This window comes from Anomaloglossus baeobatrachus, chromosome 1 (genome assembly GCF_048569485.1).
Source record: "Anomaloglossus baeobatrachus isolate aAnoBae1 chromosome 1, aAnoBae1.hap1, whole genome shotgun sequence".
NCBI classification, from domain to species: domain Eukaryota; kingdom Metazoa; phylum Chordata; class Amphibia; order Anura; family Aromobatidae; genus Anomaloglossus; species Anomaloglossus baeobatrachus.
Window position 1 is genome coordinate 577832658 of NC_134353.1, and position 22815 is coordinate 577855472.

Here is a 22815-nt window from a genome sequence, read left to right on the forward strand (position 1 = left end):
GATTCCACCTGCGGCACTAAAAACACACTCTGACAAAACGCTAGCAGCAGGGCAGGCCAGGACTTCCAAGGCGTAGAGAGCCAATTCATGCCACGTGTCCAGCTTGGATACCCAATAATTGTAAGGCACAGAGGAATGTCGGAGTACAGTTGTTCGATCTGCAAGGTACTCCTTCAGCATCTGGGCAAACTTAGGATTTCTTGTGGCACTACCCCGCACCTCAGGGGCTGTGGTACGTGAGGGGCTGAGAAAACTGTCCCACATCTTAAAGACTGTTCCCCTACCTATGGCGGATTGGACTTGTGCCTCTCTCGGCTGTACGCCTCGGTTGTCCACTGATTCCTGACCTATGCCGCTAGCGTTTTGTGAGGGGAATGCTTTGCCTACTTCCGTGAGTATGGCCTTCCGGAACTGCTGCATTTTGGTTGACCTCTCCTCCACGGGAATAAGAGACAAAAAGTTCTCCTTGTAGCGTGGGTCTAACAGTGTTACCAACCAGTAATGATTGTCGGCCAAGATGTTCTTAACGCGAGGGTCACGAGACAGGCAGCTTACCATAAAGTCAGCCATGTGCGCCAGACTCTTAACAGCCAGGACTTCAGTAGCCTGACCAACAAGATGACTGAACATGCTGTCCTCCTCCTCCTCCTCCTCCTCATCTACCCTGTCCTCTGGCCAGCCACGCTGAACCGAGGATATGACTGGTGTGCATGTCATATCCTCAATTTGGCCGGAGAGTTGCTCCATGTCTTCATCCTCCTCCTCGTCATAGTCCTCCACTGCACGTTGTGATGAGACGAGGCTGGGCTGTGTGTTATCACCCACACCCACTACTGTTTCTTGCTGCAACTCATCGCGCTCCGCCTGCAATGCATCATGTTTGTTTTTCAGCAGAGACTGTTTTAGAAGGCAGAGTAGCGGTATGGTGACGCTAATAATGGCGTCATCACCACTCACCATCTTGGTGGAGTCCTCAAAGTTTTGGAGGATGGTACATAGGTCTGACATCCATCTCCACTCCTCAGGTGTTATGTGTGGAGTTTGACCCATTTCCCGACGGCTTAGGTGATGCAGGTACTCAACAACTGCCCTCTTCTGCTCACATATCCTGACCAACATGTGCAGAGTTGAATTCCAACGCGTGGGGACATCACACACCAGTCTGTGAGCCGGAAGATGCAAACGGCGCTGAAAGCCGGCAAGGCCGGCTGAAGCAGTAGGTGACTTTCGAAAATGTGCAGACAGGCGGCGAACTTTTACCAGCAGATCAGACAGCTCTGGGTATGACTTTATAAACCGCTGAACCACGAGGTTGAGCACATGGGCCACGCATGGAACATGTGTCAGCTGGCCTCGCCTCAAAGCCGCCACCAGGTTCCGGCCATTGTCACACACGACCTTTCCTGGCTTTAGGTTCAGAGGTGTGAGCCAGTGATCTGCCTGCTGTTTCAGAGCTGTCCACAGCTCTTCTGCATTGTGGGGTTTGTCACCTATGCAGATTAGCTTCAGCACAGCCTGTTGCCGCTTCGCCGAGGCAGTGCTGCAGTGCTTCCAGCTTGTGACTGGTGTGGAGGGCACAGTGGATGAGGATGCGCAGGAGGAGGAGGAGGCTGAAGAGCATGACATTCCGGAGCTGTAGAGTGTGGGTGAAACACTGACTGAGGTAGGGCCTGCAAACCTTGGTGTGGGAAGGACGTGTTCCGTCCCTCGCTCAGACTGGGTCCCAGCTTCCACAATATTAACCCAGTGTGCCGTCAACGAGATGTAGCGGCCTTGCCCACAAGCACTTGTCCACGTGTCTGTGGTTAGGTGGACCTTGGGTGAAACAGCGTTGTTCAGGGCACGTGTGATGTTTTGTGACACGTGGTTATGCAACGCGGGGACGGCACACCGGGAGAAATAGTGGCGGCTGGGGACCGAGTAACGTGGGACAGCTGCCGCCATCAGGTCACGGAATGCTTCTGTCTCCACCAGCCTAAAAGGCAACATTTCCAGCGCAAGCAGTCGCAAAATGTTAGCATTTAGAACTGTGGCATGTGGGGTGTTGGCAGTGTATTTGCGCCTGCGTTCAAAGGTTTGCTGAATGGATAACTGAACGCTGCGCTGGGACAAGGACGTGCTTGATGATGGTGTTCTTTCTGCGTAGGCAACTGCAGGTGCAGGAGTGGAGGAGGCTTGTTCGCAGGCAGCATGGACAGAGGATTGGCTCGCATGCAAAACCAGCGAAGACGTAGCAGTGACATCAGCAAGCACTGCTCCTCGACTCTGTTGTACTTCCCACAAAGTCGGGTGCTTGGCTGACATGTGCCTGATCATGCTGGTGGTGGTCAGGCTGCTAGTTTTGGTACCCCTGCTGATGCTGGCACGGCAGGTGTTGCAAATGGCCTTTTTTGAATCATCTGGATCCAACTTAAAAAACTGCCAGACTCGGGAAGACCTAACATTTGTACAGGCACCTTGTGTCGTCGTGTTGTTCCGGGGAACGGTTGCCTGACTTCTGCCTGGGGCCACCACCCTGCTTCTTACTGCCTGTTGTGATGCTACGCCTCCCTCCCCCTGTGCACTGCTGTCCTCGCTCTGCATATCCTCCTGCCAGGTTGGGTCAGTTACTGGATCATCCACCACGTCGTCTTCCTCTTCCGCACCCTGCTCCTCCTCCTGACTTGCTGACAATTGTGTCTCATCATCGTTCACCACTTGTTGAGACACGTTGCCAACTTCGTGAGAACGTGGCTGCTCAAATATTTGGCCATCTGTACAGACGATCTCCTCATGACCCACTTCAATATGAGCTGGCGAGAGGCCAGAATGTGTGAATGGAAACGTGAATAGCTCTTCCGAGTGTCCAAGTGTGGGATCATTAATGTCCGAGGAGGACGTGTACTCAGCCTGGTGGTAGGAAGGAGGATCAGGTTCAGAAATGTGCGGTGCAGTATCACGGCTACTGACACTTGACCGTGTGGAAGACAGAGTGTTTGTGGTGGTGCCAATCTGACTGGAAGCATTATCTGCTATCCAACTAACAACCTGTTGACACTGGTCTTGGTTCAAGAGCGGTGTACTGCTGCGGTCCCCAAGAATTTGGGACAGGACGTGCGAGCGACTAGATGTGGCCCTTTGTTGTGGCGAAATTAGAGCTTGCCCACGACCTCGGCCTCTGCCTGCACCACCATCACGTCCACTTCCTTGTTCCTTGCCAATGCCCTTGCGCATTTTGCAATGCTGTGCACTGCTGACGTGTATATTCACTACTTGTGCGTTATATAAAAGTTTCTGGAAATTGCACACAAGTGCACCTGTACGCTGCCACCAACAGGCACACACGTGCGGTTTTAAAAACCAAGCACGGACGCAATAAGAACCTAACAGGTTTTTTTGGGGAGCGACAATTACAGACAAGTCAGACACTATCTGGACTGTTTTACACTGTGTACACCAGCCCCAGATATGATGAAGGCTGGTATACGGTCACCACTACCCTGCCTGCCTGCCTGCCTGTATACTGGTACAATAGTCCTGACAAGGACTCTTTTGGTCACTAGCCTGTATTCAGACCTGGCTATACCCTGCCTGTATATAGCAACAATAGTCCTGAGAAGGACTCTGCTACTGTACTCCGACCTGGCTATACCCTGCCTGCCTGTATACAACTAGAATAGTCCTGAGAAGGACTTTTGGTCACACTGTTTGCAGCCCTGCAACTGAAAAAGCTATAAAGGGCCGCAAAGCTTTCCCTGAATCAGCGACACTCTCCCTGCACTCACTGTCTGGATAGCTGTGAGCAGAGCACAGCGCGCCGGCCGATATAAAGGCTCGGTCACGCTGTGCAGGCCAGCCAATCACTGCAATTCCACAACTAACAGGGCTGTGGCATTGCAGTGGTCTGCCAGCCAATCCCTGCATGAGGGCTGGCTCTCAAAAGAGCGCCAACATGCAGAAATGAAGACCACGAGTACAGCACGAGTATCGCGAGATTACTCGGTCCCCGCCGAGCAGCCCGAGTACAGCGATACTCGTGCGAGTACCGAGTAGTGACAAGCATGCTCGCTCATCACTAATACCAGCTCATAGCAGTACCCCATCTCCACCTTACTGGTGTCTGAGTCGAATTGGAGGTCTGTGCCCATTGCTGATCCAGCCCCAGGCCTACCTATCTGGTCCATCAAGAGTCACTCTCATCTCATCAGTCCAAAAAAAACTTTAAAAAGTTTGACATTTCTTGGCTAGACTTGACGGTTCAACTTATGTGTCTTGTTCATTGGTGGTTGGGATTCCGTCTTCCTTACCTTGGCCATGTCTCTGAGCACTAAACAACTTCTACTTCTGGGCACTTCAGAGACACTGCAGTTCTGGAATAAGACTGCACTGGAGGATAATGGGCTCCTGGTCGCATCTTGTTTGATTTTTTTGAAATCTTTAGCAGTTAATGTGTGTTTTTGTTTTCCAATACACTTTTGGAGATTCTGTGGACTATTTGCAAGAAAACGTTTGATGATCCTGTGATCAAGAACCTATTCACAAAAAACTTCTAAAAACCATTTTTTTTCCATTATTTAAAATCAGTCAATGTCAAAGAAACCATGCATACATATAAGACATGGACATACTAAAACAAACAATAGTGGTGTTAATGTAAGTGAGCACACTGATACCTTAACGGTGGAAGATAGCGATAAATTGAGCTCAGACTGGGTGTCATGTAGTCAAAAACGGGGAGGGTGGTGCCTAGATTAAATGCACTCTAACACACCCTTCCTGACAGCAGAGTGTACCTTTATTTTTTGGCTACCCCCCGCTCCACAGTGGCTGAACCTAAATGGCCCTAACCTCGACTAATATAGGCATCCACTACCAACTGCAAACCATATGTGGTTATATACAGATAATGCGGACACAAAATATACAAGGTCAAAGAACCGTCTGTGATATTGGAAACAGCCCCCATTCACATAGTATTAGTAAACCTTAAATGCCCCATTCTTGCTTGGATGGATATGTTTAATCAATGTGAGAGGACTCAAACCTACTGGTGGGACAAATATAAATTGGCTTTTTTACTTAATACTACAGTTATTAGGTTAAAGCTGAGAGTTTTACTTAGCTTTAGAATACTTTCGGCTATCCTGACGCATTTCACCCCTCCTAACACAATAAGAGAGGGTTCATCAGGGGATTTTTTTATGACAGACTGATTGTAAGACACTGAAGGAAATTATGTCTTCCTATATTCTCCAAATCGAAAACCGCTAATTCTAGTCCGCAGTCACCTTTGTAATTGGGCGAGTATGTGACATCAACAACGAAAGACACCTTATTTACAGGCCATCCTAGGTGCCATCCAGATAGGAGGTAGTCTAGGGGCAGATAGGTCTCCCAGCACCCTACCCATGAAACAATGTCCCTATTTTCTTGGAAAGCTGTGAGCAGTGCCAAGCTCCATTTTAGGATCAACCTGCAGAGACACGGATACAATGTCCTGACCGTTAGTGTGCTCAAAGTTCAGGGAGCAGTAAACAGGGGATCGAGTCCAGTGTCCTGTGACGGATCCAACGCCATGCAGAGAGTAAATTGCTGTGCCTTATTTGTCATTCTGTGATCACAATCCAATATCTTATCAATTTCAAGAGCCCTACATCCCACCGTAAGACATAATTTTTTGAGTCTTTTTTGGCTTTTTTTGAGTCTGGTAAATCTTTTTGTTAAATATATTTTACTTGAGGAAAGCAAGCTACCTAATAATTATATACACCTTATGCTACAGCCCTTCCCTCAATACACAAATACAAATCACCTGATATGCTTCATCCAATAAGCATTCAAGTGTATACAGCTTGGAGTTGGAAAATCTGTATAAAAATTATGATATGGTTAACATACTTACTTGCCTAGTAATTGTGCACACAGTATATCTGTACACAAGGACCTACATGATTTGGGAAGGGAGTGAAGGGATATCCTTTCTTCCTGTTAGGGTATGTGCCCACGATCAGGACTCATTGAGTTCTGGACGATCTGAGCTGCGGGGCTGCGGGGCTGCGAGTCTCCTCCGCAGGGGACCGCAGCTGCTTGGTCTCCACAGCGTGCTGCAATCCAACCGGGCTGTAGTGCTGATCATGGATCCAGGGGAGGTCGGTGCCGGTTTTACCATACACAAACACATACACACATGGGTGCCCCTTCCCCATGGGGGACTGGGCTAGGGTCAAGTACCAAAGGGGTTGCCAACACTGTGGCATTTACAGGATGCCATCACAACAGGGGCCCCAATCCACTAGCTAAGGTCCTGGGTAGAGGGAGGAGCAGCTAGCAGGGGGGAGTTAGGAATCACACACACAATAATAAGGAGTTCTCCAGAAGGAGTGACAGTGAGCAGATGTCTTTCCCGGTAGCTCCTGTGGGACATAGGGGTTTAACGGTCACTGTAGAGATACCATGTCAGTTCTCCCAGGGCCAGCGCAGTTCAGGGTGCAGCACCCTAGGGTGGTGTAATTCCAAGTTACACCATCATATTGTGCCAGACGGAGGAGTTCCATGCTCCTCCGACCACACAGGTTTCCAGAGCCATGGGGCACCTAGGATTCTGGGGCCTAGATCACGGTCAGACTCAAGGGGATCCACGCTACTGGCATAGGGAACAGTACTCTACCTAGTACGGAACGGGACTCTAAGTGCTTCAAGTGACAGGGACCCGCACTACAAAGCACAGCAAGGAAGGGCCCACAGACTATCGCACCGGTTCTGTCCTTCTGTGGATCCGGGATCCACCAGAGCCCATCACAGCAGTGACCGGTACTACTGGGCTGGCAACTGAAGCTGTTAGAAAACTATACCTTGAACCCGCAGAGACTGTGTCTGCTTGTCCTTACAGGAGTCGCCGCCCAGCGCTTTGGCGCTGACCGCCATTATCTCCCTTCGTCATCCACCCAGGGCCCGTTCCGCCTCTGGGGAGCGACACCATTTCAACTGCCATAACACCTGCCCCGGCGAGGAATTCTGCAGCGGCGGCTACTCCCTGGCTGCATACCACAGGTGGCGTCACGACAAGCTTTCCCAAACAGCCCGCTTTCCCCACTATTTACTGTACGCCTCAGGGTAACAGAAACAGGCAAATCCACCTGTGAGATCGCCTGACCCGACCCACAATGGCCCGGCAACAAGTAGGTTAACCACCTGCCCCATCGGGCGCTACACTTGTACCCACGATCAGGGTTCAGAAATCCCATCCACTATGCTTGTACTGTACAACACTGTGTTTTGGACGCAGCTGAAGCATGCTGCATCCAAAACGCTTCAAACACTGATTGTGGGCATGCACCCTTAGAGGCCTGAGCAAGGATATCATCTAGGAAGGAAGTGAATACATGGGCTCCTTTATTGGGAATATCACATAGTCTTGATTTAGACACAATCTCCCTGTCAATTATTTAGCCACAGGGCTCTATCGATTGAATAACTGCAGTGCATCTGGTAGCCAATCTGTGTCAGTAGGGGCCCCAGCTAAGAAAAAGGAAGTTTTTTGTATAGCTGGAAGAGAGGTCAGAATCTTATTTTTGGAAGTTGGGTAGCTAACTACCATAGATATCTAGCAGTACACATACTGGGTATATAAAAACTTAAGCCCCACAAGCCAATGCCCTTCTTAGAAAGCTCTGACCCTTCTTATGGAGAGAATTTCTGGAGGGAGCCAATGTCTTAAAAGGGGAGAGATCTTTAGAAATAGAGTCATCAATTTTTGGTGTCTTGTCCTAATTTGCAGAATCAGACTCACAAGAGCATTTACATTTAAGGGTTTGTCCCCCCAAAATGTTATTTGTTGGGTTTTTCCATTGCCTCTTAATTAGGGCAGCTACAGTTATATTAATGAGTAAAGCTCACATCTTAACATCCAAGCAACCATACATAATGACCTGGACAGATCTTGATTTTTTTTTTTAGAATCTTCAATAGTCATTGTTTCTTTAACAGCTTTCGACAAACGATCAATATCCTCAGCTAGAAAAAGGGTTTCCCTGACTTCCCATCATCTGAAGAGAAAAAAGAGACATTTGATTATAATACACCATTTTCAGCCAGTTGTGACTCCTTTTGCAGTAGCTTTCCTAAGTCTATCCTCCAAAATTAATATGAGAATATAAAAGGAGAATTAGCAAGATAATTATACATTTTCTTGGTCTCTAGCCAAGGGAGGGATTTGCTTCTCCTGAGCTCTCCATATTCTCATTCATGGAAACCTCTATAGGTGACAAGAATGTAGCTAACGTCCAGCTTACACCAAAAGGAGCTTTGGTTTCCTGTGTCATAAGTATCAACTATAACCTTTACTGTGTACACTGATTGAATCCTAGAAATAATGAACCTTACAAGGTAAAAAGTTGGATATGCTTTATATGTTGCTTGCTGTCAAGCCATTAGATTGTTCTGCCCTCCTATGTCCTTTAAAGACTCAGGGTGGACGAGTTCCTTATTATGGAAGTTAATGTCCTATTACAGGTCACTTTGGATTGATTGGTTCTACTATGTCCTTTAGGATAATGTTCAAAACAAGAAAGCCAGCGTTGAGAAACATGTGATAGTGTCTCCGCAGGCTTTCTTGTTTTGAATATTTCCCAGGGGGCATTGCTCTAGAATCACTACGTTGAGAAACACGTGATGGTGTCTCCGCGGTGTTGGATGTTGATTTCCCTAATGTCAACCATCCTTGCTTATGTAGTCTTCTACTAGGCATTGCTACCACTAGCCAGTTTCCAAGTCCACACTGATGAGGGGCAAATACCCCGAAACAGCTGTCTGTGGATGGATACCATGTTTGGCATAGGTGGTCTCCTTGACTGGAGACTGCCCTTCCCGTGTTGTTCCTTCCCGGTGAAAGACCTGGCTAGTTTCCTGCCAGCGTTGAGAAACATGTGATAGTGTCTACGCAGGCTTTCTTGTTTTGAATATTTCCCAGGGGGCATTCCTCTAGAATCACTGCGTTGAGAAACACATGATGGTGTCTCCGCGGTGTTGGATGTTGATCTCCCTAAGGTCAACCATCCTTGCTTCTTTAGGATAATGTTGTCATGCTTTGTGAAGTGGTGTTTTTTCCTCATTTAGCTCTTATACAAATGTATGGGATGCCTATTAAGATACATGACTTAGAATTTAAGGGGTCTCAGCTCCCACGTAAAGAGGATCAAGGTATTTTCACAAGGTAAGAAGTATCAACCATAAATAGTGGGTCTTGTAGAGATATTTCCCTATAGACTCAGCTAAATGGCTAAAGAAACCATGGGTGCAGTGGTCTGTGCACTCTTTCCATACTAGCTATTCTAGAAGAGTATCATTACAGATACATATATTGGTTAGATGGTAACCTAAAGTTGCGCAAAGAGATCGGGGGGCTGCTTTGATTTACATAAGCAGTAGTAAAATGTAAGGAATACATACTAATGTGTATATATAACCTTCCCCCAGCTAATATTGAGATAAGTAAATGAACGGAGAGCTTATCCTTGGGCTGTGTGCGCACACGGAGTATTTGGTTGTAGAAATTTCTGCAAAAGTATGTGTTTTTTGCAGAACATTTTTTATGCAATTTTTTGCATACCTTTTTTCCAATGCATTTTTCATGCATTCTAAAGTGGAAAAACAACTCTAAAAAAATTGTCTTGTAGATTTATTTCTGCACCAAATCTACAAAGGAAAAAAAGCAACATGTGTGCAAAGCTTCAGCATTCTCATTGACTTTGCTGGCATAAGGATTTGCTTGCAGCTTTATGACAAACCTGCAGTAAAAAAAAAAAAATGCATCAAGAACGTGACAAAAAACGCACTGTGTGCACAAAGTCTTAAACTATTCAGATGCTCCCATTATATGTATAGGAGACTAACTTTGTCATGAATGATAATCTGGACAGATTCAGATTGAGGGCAATAACTCCCATTACTGGACCCTCTTTCACCACACTCTCGAATTTATAGAGAGCAAAGGTTGAATAGATTTATGGAGAGCATCTCATCCTGATACTTTAGAGTTTACCTGCCACGCCTCATCTATTCATACTTTATCCTTGCTACATTATATATTTGGCTCCAGTAGATTGGCCACTCTAGTGGAGAAGGTAGAGCATCGGCGCAGAGGAATTTCAGACCACTAACCGGTAATACTCACTCTATTAGAGCATAGGCCCTCCTGGAAACATAATCCTTTTTGGCTGATGCTCATAGGTCCCAATGATAAAATTCCTTACCAATTGAAATGCTTCGTAGCTGTACAAGAATCTCCCTGTGACATTCATTTATTTTGGGGTACACTTAAGGCATATCTTAGTGGTTGCATGTCCTCTACTATTTCGTACATAAAGAAACCTCCAGAGAAGACATGGATATAGAGTAACTTAGGGGAGGCACAATGTACTGTACGTATATATTTAACTCCAAAGAAGCAAAGTGAGATGGTTGCAGTTTCAGTGCCTTTATGCACAGTACATTGATACTAAGCCTAAGCACAAGTGACCCCTGGTAGTGGTGTTAGTGAATGATTTGCTTGCTTCTCTCTCGAAAGAGTAACCCATCGGGGCTGTCCCTTCTCCCCCGCTTTATTTGCTCTGGCTATTGATGCTTTGGCCATCAGAATACGCTCCACTCCATTAAAAGGCATATCTATTGCTAATCAGACAGATAGCATTAGATTGCATGCAGATGACATGCTAATTTTTTACGGATCAGGTGGGGGACAACTTACCTCATGTTATTTCCACCATAGAGAAATTTTGGTAGATTTTCTGTCCTTTCTATAAACAGGAATAAATCAGCGTTAATGGCCCTTACACATGGACCCACTAATTACGTAGACTTCTTGTCACCTTCACAGGTGGTTACACACTTTAAATATTTGTGGATAAAAATTCATCAATATAGTAAAAGTGCTCTCCTCTAATATTCTTCCACTGTTGGACTATACTAAACTGTAGTTCAATCTGTGGGGGAAATTGCCTTTGTCAGTGCTGGGCCACATAAACCTAATTTAAAGACACGAGGAAAGAGGTTTTTTTTAGTGCAAAAGGGGGGTACAAATTTATTTAAGACCCGCAACACACATCCGTTTAATTTGTACGTGTGCGGTACGTATTTGCACGTACCGCAGACACGTACACACGGAGACCCATGTTAGTCAATGGTAGATGGCACACACACGTAAAATCACACGGAACGTGTGTCCGTGTGGTAAGTACGTGTGTGCGCGTTTCTACCCGGATGACATGTACGTTTTTGGCTGGCAGCACGCGGGCACGGACCCGCTTTAGTCTATGGATCCGTGCCTGCACGGAACGCACACGAAGTATGTCCGTGTTCAGCACGTTTCGTGCGTGTGCGTTTTTACACTAGCGATCTTATTTTTATTTTTTTTTTTAAATTAAATTCAGTATACTTACCTTTTTTTCTGCTGTTCTCAGTCATACTTACATTGGCGCTCGGTTTTTTTTCTTCCCCCGGCTCATACTGCTCCCCGATCACCAGTGCAGCGAGGAACAGCTGTGCAGAGAATACGCGGCAACAATTACTTTGAATATGCCGGACGCTCATTAATCAATCTTGTATTCCCTGCTTTCCCCACCCACAGACGCCTGTGATTGGTTGCAGTCAGACACGCCCCCCACGCTGAGTGACAGGTGTCTCACTGCACCCAATCACAGCAGCCGGTGGGCGTGTCTATACTGTGCAGTAAAATAAATAATTAAAAAAAACGGCGTGCGGTCCCCCCCAATTTTAATACCAGCCAGATAAAGCCATACAGCTGAAGGCTGGTATTCTCAGGATGGTGAGCCCCACGTTATGGGGAGCCCCCCAGCCTAACAATATCAGTCAGCAGCCGCCCAGAATTGCCGCATACATTAGATGCGACAGTTCTGGGACTGTACTCGACTCTTCCCGATTTGCCCTGGTGCGTTGGCAAATCGGGGTAATAAGGAGTTTTTGGCAACCCATAGCTGCCAATAAGTCCTAGATTAATCATGTCAGGCGTCTCCCCGAGATACCTCCCATGATTAATCTGTAAATTACAGTAAATAAACACAAACACCCGAACAATCCTTTATTAGAAAAAAAAAAACACTAACAAATTGCCTTGTTCACCAATTTTATAAGCCCGAAAAAGCCCTCCATATCCGGCGTCATCCAGGATGGTCCAGCGTCGCTTCCAGCTCTGCTGCATGAAGGTGACCGGAGCTGCAGAAGACACCGCCACTCCTGTCAGCTCCACGCAGCTAATAAAAGGGAATAGCGCGATCAGCACAGATAGCCTAGCAGGCACACGTCAGCTGTATTAGGCTATGCGCGCACTAGGCTGTTTTACCTGCGGTTTTGCTGTGGAAATTTGAGAAATGTTTAAAATCTTTCTGCAGACATTTCCCAGCAAAACCTATGGGGGGGTGGGGGGGGGGGGGGGAGAAAAAAAAAATAGCTGTGCGCACACACTTTGTGAAGATTTTCTTGGGAAAATGTGCATGTCACTTCTTTTCCACAGGTACCTGCGGAATACCCCCAGTATTTCACTGTAATCCCTGGTGTAAGTGATCAGCATAGAGTGCAGGATAAATTTGAGCCATGCTATACTATAATCTCTGGGAGGTAGAATGAACAAACAGCTGTTGAACTGGCTTATTTTTTACACCACAGGGTATAAGTGATATGGCAGCTTTGTCAGGTCATCATAAATTACACTGATAGTAGCCAAACAAAATCATGGTAAAGTTTTTTTGCATCACAGTTTGAAAGCAGTTTTATTTTTGCTGACAGTCATGTGAGTGCTTATTTTATGGGATGAGTTAGACTTTTAATACCCCTTTTAGGCCACACTCAAAGCAGAATTGACAAAACAGCAATGCAGGAAGCTTTTGACATTTGTGTCATAAAAGCGATAAAACCGCTTTATTCTTCAGGTCAGTACGATTACACTGATACCACAAATAGTTCAATGTTCTGCTGCTTTCACACGATACGTTATTTTCTAGAGAAAAAAAAAAATCGCTGCATTCTAGGAGCTATAGCATTATCGACAGCTGTATGTGGCTTGTTTTTTGCTGGACAAGATGTCTAAAAATAGCTGAACAGTAATTTTTGATCACTTATTCAATTTTGTCAGCTGTATGGAGTATGCCATGTTTATATCTTTCCTCTTCAATGAAGGAGTTATTCCCCTGATCACTTCTATAATGAATTGCAATGCCAATCATTGCAATACATACTTTGTTTTGTACTGACAAGCTGCAGGGATTGCGCTCCTGGAATGATCCACGGCTTCCTGTAGCTTGGCAACATAAGGTGGTCCTGATTATCTCAGGTTACCATGAAAACAATTGGGCCCTTTTCACAGGCAACAATTGGACGACAATTTAATTCTCTAGCCTTATTAGCCCATAGGTCAAATGACACTTTAAAAGCAAGGTCATACCTGTATGCCTCAGATTCCTTGTTGTAAAAGGCCCTGTGCGCACTGGGAAGTGGAATTTTCTTGAGAAAATTCCGCATGCCCTCAAAGATTAACGCACCCGCGGTAAAAAACGCGGGAAACCGCACCTGAAAACCGCATGCGGTTTGCCGCGGTTTTACTGCGGTATTATTTGCGGTATTGCCGCGGTTTTGCCGTGTGCGGGTTGGGATGTGCTTTATTGAATTCAATGCAATAAAGCACATTTAAAAAAAAAAAACGTCATTTAATTCTGAGATAGTAGATAGGACAGATCGCTGCATTTCCCACGGTCTGCAGTGAGTTCACATTACCGGCCGTGGGAAATGACCGGTAATTACCTCTGCTGTCTGCTGCTTTCATTCAGCGCTGTGTGTTAGTTGCGGCTGGATGTCGGACCTGGATTACGCCGGAGCTTTGTTTGGGGGGGGGTTAATAAAATGGTGAACGAGGCTTGCTTGTTTGTTTTATTTAAAATAAAGGATTTTTTGGTGTCTGTTTTTTTCACTTTACTTATGGGTTGATCATGTCAGCTGTCTCATAGATGCTGCCATGATCAAGCCTGGAGTTAATGGCGGTGGTCCCCCATCACCATTAACCCCTTGTATTACCTTGCCACCACTGCTACACGGTGGCAAGAAGAGCCGAGGACACGCCGGCATTGCCACATAATGCATGCGACAGTGCCGGGGCAGCTGCGGCTGATATTCTCGGCTGTGGGAGGGGGAGTGAGGCGGGGGGCATTAACCCTGCCCCTCTCCCTCCCCAGCCTGAGAATACCAGGCAGCCGCTGTGTGCTTACCTCGGCTGGAAGGTAAATATGCAGTGGAGCCCACGTTCTTTTTTTTCCTATATTTCTGTTTTCTTTCTATGTGTGTTCTATATGTCTGTGATGTGTTTGTGTTTGTGTTTATTCTCTGCACGGCTTCCTCTTCCTGTAATGACATCACTTCCCTGCAAAACCGCAGACATGCGATGCACATTACCGGAGGTAAACCGCAAAATACCGCAGGAAACCGCAGTGAACCGCACAGAATTTGCTGCCTGCGTTATTCCCTGCGGGATTTCATGATTAACATTGAGTCAATGGAGTGAAATCCCGCAGCGATGTGCGGAAAAGAAGTGACATGCACTTGTTTTTGCTGCGGGATTCCCGCAGCAAAACATGCAGCTGTCAAATTCCGCCCAGAGCACACACGATTTGTTTTCTCCATAGGATTTGCTGGTGATTCACTGCAGAGATGTTATGAACATTTTCTGCAGCGAAACATGCAGCAAATCCGCGGCAAAATCCGGTAAGTGCGCACATAGCCAAAGCCCTCTTTTCACCATGTAAATTAGTTCTTCCAGGCTATGGGGCAGATGCTGTGAAGATAGTCATCTCCAGATATTTTAAATAAAAAAAAAAAAAAAAAAGGGGCATTACCAGTGTGATGGCCACTCTGCAGAGCTGTATGATTCTACATGACACTTATCTAGGTTCCCTTTAGCTTCCATCTCACAGGCAGACAGTTGCAATATAGCAGAGCTGTAGAATGTCTTACAAAGTTAATTTTTACTGTTGTGGCTCACTTAATTCCTTATTAAAAATAATTTCTGGAGGCAGCATCTGACCCATAGCCTGGACGAGCTCATTTACAAATCGGAATAAAGATTTATCAACAGGTATCTCATGAGACATACCGGCATCACTCTTTTCAGCATTCTAAAGCTGGGTTCACACTAAACGACAGCGACGTCGCTGTTACGTCACCATTTTCGGTGACGTAACAGCGACCTTGTAAGTCGCTGTTATGATCGCTGCTTAGCTGTCAAACACAGCAGAAGCAGCGATCATAACGTCGCTGTGTTACATGTTCAGAGAGCAGGGAGCCGCGCTTAGCGCTGGCTCCTTGCTCTCCTAGGTACAGTACACATCGGGTTAATTAACCCGATGTGTGCTGCAGCTACATGTCACAGTGCAGAGAGCAGGGAGCCGCGCGCACTGCTTAGCACTGGCTCCTTGCTCTCTTTGCTACAGTATACATCGGGTTAATTACCCGATGCATACTGCAGCCACATGTCACAGTGCAGGAGCCGGCGCTGGCAGCAAGAGCGGAGGCTGGTAACCAGCGTAAACATCGGGTAACCAGGGAAAGGACTTCCCTTGGTTACCCGATGTTTACGCTGGTTACAGCTTATTGCAGCTGCCAGTGCCGGCTCCTGCTCGCTTCATTTCGTCGCTCTCTCGCTGTCACACACAGCGATGTGTGTGTCACAGCGGGAGAGTGACGACGAAAAAATGAAGCTGGACATTCAGCAACGACCGGCGACCTCACAGCAGGGGCCAGGTCGTTGCTGGATGTCACACACAGCGACGTCGCTGCAACGTCACAGAAAATGGTGACGTAGCAGCGACGTCGTTGTCGCTGTGTGTGACACCAGCTTTACCTGTGTGCCCATAATAGGTTACATAGTGACGGTCACCATATTTGGCCCAAACTATAGAAATTTATGACAGTATCATTGCAAGATAAAGAAAATGTTTAACTTTTCAGATGTACAATGACTGAAGTCTCTATTGCCAGTGACTTTACTGAGCAGCCTACACTACAGTGTCACTTGCCCAATTTCACATACAGGTTGCCATTTTCTGTCATAGATAATGCAGAAAAGTTAAGCTCCCCCCAGTCAAAATTTAAAAAAAAATTTGTATTGCTGTATTTTAGGAGCTATGGCTTTGACAGCTGTATGGTGGCTTGTTTTTTTGCTGGACAAGATAATGTCCTCTCCTATATACATTTTTTTTTAATATGTTACTTTGTGTTGGTTTTAAAAGTCTACATTAACACTTTCCTCCACTGGATCAGGTCAAAGCAGGGACAGCATACACGCCTGGTACTTAAACACTTAAGGCTGCTTTACACTCTGCAACATAGCTAGCGCTCATACAAAAATGACCTATGTGCGATCTTTGTAAATCTTATCTGCGATCTGGCGTGTCACATCACTAATGAGATAGCTAGCGATGTCACAGCGTGTAAAGCACCCTTAAGTGCAGGGCTTCTACAAAGTTCTATACAGTGTGTCCACCCATATCCTGAACACCGCCATTAGGGTTCTTCTCCACTTGAGTTTTTTTTTTTTTTAAAAATAGTGTCCTGCGTGTGGTCTACGTGCTGTATTTTTTTTCCCCTCACATAGCATCTGTATGACATGCGAGTGCTATGTGAGTGCTGCAGCTTCGGACTGGCTACCGGAGGAATCTCCAGTAATACCAGGCCTGGCCGCGGTTACCTGCACTGAACTCTGGAGCTGTCACCTGAGATCAAGAGTTCAGCCCGGTCTGTTTGCAGCTGTGACTAACTGAACAGCAATCGCCAGGGAATCACTCGGTACTTGCTGTTCAGTCCAGGCTGCACGCCGGAGCTCAGGTGACAGCTCTGGAGTTCAGTGCATGTAACCGCGGCCAGGACTGGCATTACTGGAGATTACTCCGGTAGCCACTGACGCGGCATGTGGCAAGGATCCATGTGACATACGTATACCACCAGTATTATGATTTCTCGCTCCCATAGGAGAGCATGGATGTGCGAGAGCCGAGTGCAAATCGCAGCATGCTGCAATTTTACTAAGTGCACGTGTCGTGAAAAAAAAAAAAACAAACAAACAAACAAAAGGACACTGGCTCATATTAACGTTTGTGCGATTGCAATCCGTTTTTAAAGGCAATTGCACATCAGAATCGCAAGTGGAGAAGAGCCCTTAACTTGAGAACGGTGGCAGATATAGAAAGAAGTCTGAGCTTTTTTCCCCCACTCAAAATTAATACATTTTAATGTCTTAGTGACACTGGAGAATATTCAGTCATGTGGCTCACTGATCAATTTGTTATACTTCCCCTGCCAAGAAGAAATCCATTCCACTTGCCTTCATTTTGCAATATAAGACAAAGGCTGCAATGAATGAGACATCCATAATAAAGACCCTTGATTACCAAACTGAAATTTCACCATATGCAGCGCCCATTTTCTATGCGCTTGCCAACAGCATTCTTTATACACCATTCACAGACGTGATACACAATATATAGTAAATCATTTTTTCTTTATTCTCAAAAGAATCTCCAGTGGTTCGGATAGGAAATTCACCCTCTGTATACCTCTAGAAAAAGGTCACAGTCAATACACATTTACAGCTGCATTCACGCATACAAAATTGTTTAAGGTTAAGAAGTTATTTGGCAATTTTATATGAATAACCCGTTTTGTTTAGACTATTGCCATTGCCCCATCCAGTCAAAAAAAACAAAATAATCCAGTGTACAGAAACATATTTACAATCAAAAAGACTTCAAAGTGCTTCAGAATAGTGATTGTGTCTTCAGAGATATGTACAACTGCCTATACAAGTATGTACAGGTGCACTCACTATATATATAGCACGAGATTTCATTGCTGGGATATGGCTTATGGAAAGTGCTTTATACAGTACTTGGCCTATGTGGGAGTGAATTGCTAATACTGAAAAATAAATAAAAATAGGGTATGAGGGGCTATGGATGAAATGGTAACCTTTTCAAAAGCTGAACAAGCTTATTAAGAAATATATACAGAAGGTTTCCATTGCAGGTTCCATTCATAACAGCTGTGTCACATACAAAATAGTCACTTCCATAAGGGGCAGGATGCGTTCAGCGTCTGGACTGGCTACCATCTGTAACCAAAAGATCCTGTCGAAGCAGTGTAGACTGAAGGAGGGTGGTGAATGCCAACCATGTATAGCCGGGCTCATGACATGTCGTCCTCTGTATTTACAACGGATATCTGCAGAAAATACAAAAATATGAGTGTTAACATTTGCCTTCTGGCAATGGTTTCATATAGAATTAGATTACAGTATGTGCTATTGATTTTTGAAAAAAAAATTTGCAACTAAATTTGAGCAGATTTAAGAATTAAAAATAAGGTGCTGCCATTGTGAGTGTACAGTGTAAAGCCGAGTCACGTGTCATTGATATCTAGGTTTAAAGTGAACCTGTCAGGTGTACTATACACAACCATGAGCAATTCTGGGTGCATATTGCTAATATCTATGCTAGTATATACAGGTAAGGGTTCTTTAGAAAAAAAAAATTTAATGAATCTTTAGTATATGCTAATGAGCCTAGGGACTAGTCATGAAGGCATTACTTGACTAGTCCATTTTAGCATGTTCGCACACCCCTTGTGTGCATACTAACATGCTATTCAAGGCAGTGTCAGTGCTGATGCATGTACCTGTGTTAGTGGTGACCACTGCATTGAATGCCCTACACTTCTGGTTATGTGCAGTATGCAGGACATTCAGCTCAGCATTCACAGCTACATGCATCACCGCTGCAGACTATGCATTGAACAGCATGTTAGTATGCCCACAGGGGCATGCCAAGATTGTGGACTAGTCCCTGGCCTCATTAGCCTATTAAAGAAGCTTTAGAAATACACTTTCCAAAAGATATGCACTAGTATATACAGGGACAGACAGGGTTTAGCAATATGCACCCAGAACTGCTTGTAGTTCTGGGTGCATATTTCACCTGACATATTTCCTTTAAAATCTTTAAAGTTAGGGTTGTGGCTAGTGGCCAACTTTGAGTGCACTACTTGCAGCCCACTAGTTAATTCCAATCCAAGGCACCCATAGAGGTTTGGCCCAGGATTACAACAATTGAACACTTATGCAAGTTTCTTCTGCTAGGGAATCCACTGCAGTATACAGTCAGAGGATTTTTCTTTATGTTAAATATAAGTACACTTACGGTTGTACTTTTCCTGCTTGTAAGTATTGTGGTACATATTTTGATCTAAGAATGAGGAAGCAAATATCTAGAAATATTAGATTTTATTAAGCCACTGAATGCAAGTTAAGGGAACATGCACTTAAAGTTCAGGTGGTTTTCTGAAAAGCATTACAAACACCCTGGGACCACTCAATTCTAAAGCCAAACACTTGCTTAACATTGTTCATTTTGGGGGTGTTCTGCTAGATTCTACAAACTAAAATGAAGCTCTCCACTTTGATATGCAAAGGTTTGACTTCACTGGCAAATCTTCTGAGATGTCACAGAACTTCTTGTAGATGACCAAACAGACTTAACCAGGTTGGCTATCATTTAGGGACTCTAGAAACCTCATTTTGATGTTTTGCTTGTCAAAAGTCCATTTAAAACTGCAAGTTGCATTCTGAAGGTGCAAAACTTACTGCTGGATACGTGTGCCCTACATTGCCTCCGTGCCTTCCAATATCAATAGTGAGGTCCTCTTCTGTTGTCTTTAAGTAGACGGGGTTATCAAAATTCATGCTCTTCATGTTCTTCCTCTGCCAGTTTCTCCACATAAGGTAGGCACCAGTTGCCACCATGACTAGTAACACTAGAGTACAAGATATGCAAGAGTTACCATATACAAAAACCCTACATCAAGCCTTTGCTCCAACTCCAGTGTCAGTGTTTAGCCAAGTAGTTCACACTTTAATACTTACATATTGGCAGAATTGCCCAGGCTGCAGATGCATCTTTAGTGGCACTTCTCTCATATACAGAGGTGTTACCATTTGGTTCTAGAAGAAAAAAAAAATTATATATATATAAATAATTTATAGGACAGTATAAGACAATACAAGATTGATTAACAGTTTGTACTCTAATCTTAATGCATACTTTAAGACTGGTAAGGACCAACAAAGCCTGAACAAAACACCTTGAAATCTGAATGATTACAACATTGAATTTGGCTTTGAGACAGGTGATTTGACAGCCACAACATGCAAACATTGATAACATGTGAAGAGACAAATTTTCCTTAATGGCTTAACTTGTCAAATGCCTAATTTGGCAAAAGTTATGTCAACATGGGTTTTTTTTTTTATCTAGAATTGAGAATATAAAATTTAATTTTAATCTCACACTGAAATTTTCAAAAATTTCTACATTTTGTTTTCTGGCAAGATGGGGTGTACATTAATGAGAAAAAAAAAATGAACTTTGTTTTTATAGCCATGTGTTAAAAAAAAATAATTTAAATTTAAAAGGGGTCTGAATACTTTCTGTACCCACTATAGGTTATTCTACAACCTTATTAAAATGCTGATTGTAAATTGAAGCCTTAACACTATACAGGATTTTTTGTACCCAGACTACTTGATTAATACTAAAGCACTTACCCCCTGGAAGTGCTTTTTCAGGATGTAACCCTGTAGGGCTGGTAATAGAATCTTCTTTCCTACCTTAAGACAGACAAAATGTATTTAATGAAAGATATGCTAGCACAGTCACGGTAACATTGAAATCCCTGCTTATGTTATTGGCTACATGTTCTACTAGTGACATTCCATGAGACTGCTGCAGAACATTAAGACATATGGACACAACGAACAGACAATGAAAATTTAGATACTAGTGCCAAACTTTAGAAAAAAAAAAAAAAAGAGAAAAAAAAAAGTCAAACTGCAAAAGAGAACCAGTTACCAGTTTTTTTGCCTTATATGCTGTGGCTGGCACCAGTGGGCTCTTATATACAGCATGTTAGAATGCTGTATATAAGAGCCCAGGCCACTGTGTAGGACAAAAGAAAAAAAAATCCAACTTACTCCGCATTGTACTTTATGGACATGTTCACATGCAGCAGATTGTATTAAGCCTTATTGTAGAAGGTTTAGCACCTAATGACATCAATTATACCCTTTTATTAAACACCAGACCACAAGCTGTGCTCTATTCAATCCATTTATGTGGACAGTTTAAATGAAAACCATTTGGACACCCAATGCTCTTGTATGAGCAAGTTTCTTAAAAATTGAGGAATCCAAAAAAAAAAAAAAAAAAAAAATTCAATATTCCACAACCATCCAGGTTTAGGTTGCAATGGTGATAAATGACATCGTGGCAACCATTGAGCTCCGATGCAGACAGCACAAACTAAGCTCAGGGATTGGGTGCAGCAGTGATGAGAGCTGACATTGTTACATCACTTCTACAGCCAGAACTAATGTTCAGTAGGCTGGAGTATAGCCAGAGAGCTGGTGGGACCAGGGTGGGGTTATGATGAAAATGCAGCATCCCTAGGAAAGGTTTCATAAGGCATACAGAATTCGTCAGCACAAGTTCACCATGTGCACATACCTCTTCTACACCTTCGGTCATCATACAGCTGTAAGCCTTCAGGGCATACACAGGTATATTTTGGAGAGCGATCATTTATCTGTGGCGCTGGCAAGCACAGAAAATCACATCCACCATTGTTAAGTCTCTCATTACACCAGTTTTTTCCTGTTGACAAATGATTTTACATTAGAATACTAGAAATTAATGCATTGGTGTGTATTTTTACCACTATATAACCATACTACCTGAGGGCTGGATGAGGTCATGATAGACAATGATATCCTGGGCATCATTTAAGTTGTTAACCAACGTTTCCAATTCTTGACCAGTAAACTTGTTGGCACCATAGATTGCTTCATTCTCACCATCGATCCAATAGACCCGATCCTAGAAACAGAACAAGATTTACACAGGCTGCTAGTAAACTAGAAAAGAAGGTGTTGCAGAATTACTGTTAGTGTCACCTCAAATATTGTAAGTGCGAGTGGATGAGCTAAAAATTCAGAAGACTTCAGGATTATCCGGCGATCCTGGCCATTAAGGTCCACGCTACAGAGTTGATGCAGTTTCAAATCAAGCCAGTACAGACGACTCTTAACCAAATCTAAAAGAAAAGACTCCACTTAGCACCATAGGTTTTAGTATTTATCATTAATGGAGAAAGTGTCCTGAAGAGGCGCAACATTTACCCAATACAATTCCACTTGGCCGCTGGATGTCAGTTGTCACCAGTTGCTGTCTGTCTATTCCGTTCATTCCAGCCTTCTCAATCTTTGCAGGTTCTCCCCAATCTGACCAATAAATAAACCTGGAAGAGTAAAAGCAGATAAAAGAAAGTGATTGTATAATCTCATTATGGAAGTCTAAGGGTACCTTCACACTTAGCGATGCAGCAGCGATCCGACCAGCGATCTGACCTGGTCAGGATCGCTGCTGCATCGCTACATGGTCGCTGGTGAGCTGTCAAACAGGCAGATCTCACCAGCGACCAGTGAACAGCCCCCAGCCAGCAGCGACGTGCAAGCGACGCTGCGCTTGCACGGAGCCGCCGTCTGGAAGCTGCGGAGACTGGTAACTAAGGTAAACATCGGGTATGGTTACCCGATGTTTACATTAGTTACCAGTGTGAGCAGGGAGCAGGGAGCCGCGCACACTGAGCGCTGGCTCCTTGCTCTCCTAGCTACAGTACACATCGGGTTAATTAACCCGATGTGTAATGCAGCTACATGTGCAGAGAGCAGGGAGC

At 44.6% G+C, this 22815-nt stretch overlaps 1 protein-coding gene across 2 annotated transcripts in view; it reads right to left on the reverse strand.

Moving 5' to 3' along the window:
- Window positions 1–17514: 17514 nt before the first annotated feature.
- The window catches only part of VLDLR (very low density lipoprotein receptor), a 28875-nt gene continuing 23574 nt past the window's right edge, over window positions 17515–22815 (reverse strand). Inside the window, exons 12-19 of one of the 2 annotated variants that reach the window (XM_075317635.1) lie at window positions 22259–22377; window positions 22034–22173; window positions 21815–21956; window positions 21588–21734; window positions 20630–20692; window positions 19949–20026; window positions 19670–19839; window positions 17515–18252 (exon numbers count right to left, since the gene is read on the reverse strand). In XM_075317635.1, coding sequence (XP_075173750.1) covers window positions 18217–18252; window positions 19670–19839; window positions 19949–20026; window positions 20630–20692; window positions 21588–21734; window positions 21815–21956; window positions 22034–22173; window positions 22259–22377 — 895 coding nt within the window. In that variant the 3' untranslated portion in view covers window positions 17515–18216. The remainder of the gene's footprint in view (window positions 18253–19669; window positions 19840–19948; window positions 20027–20629; window positions 20693–21587; window positions 21735–21814; window positions 21957–22033; window positions 22174–22258; window positions 22378–22815) is intronic. The other variant, XM_075317627.1, reaches the window with a different exon arrangement.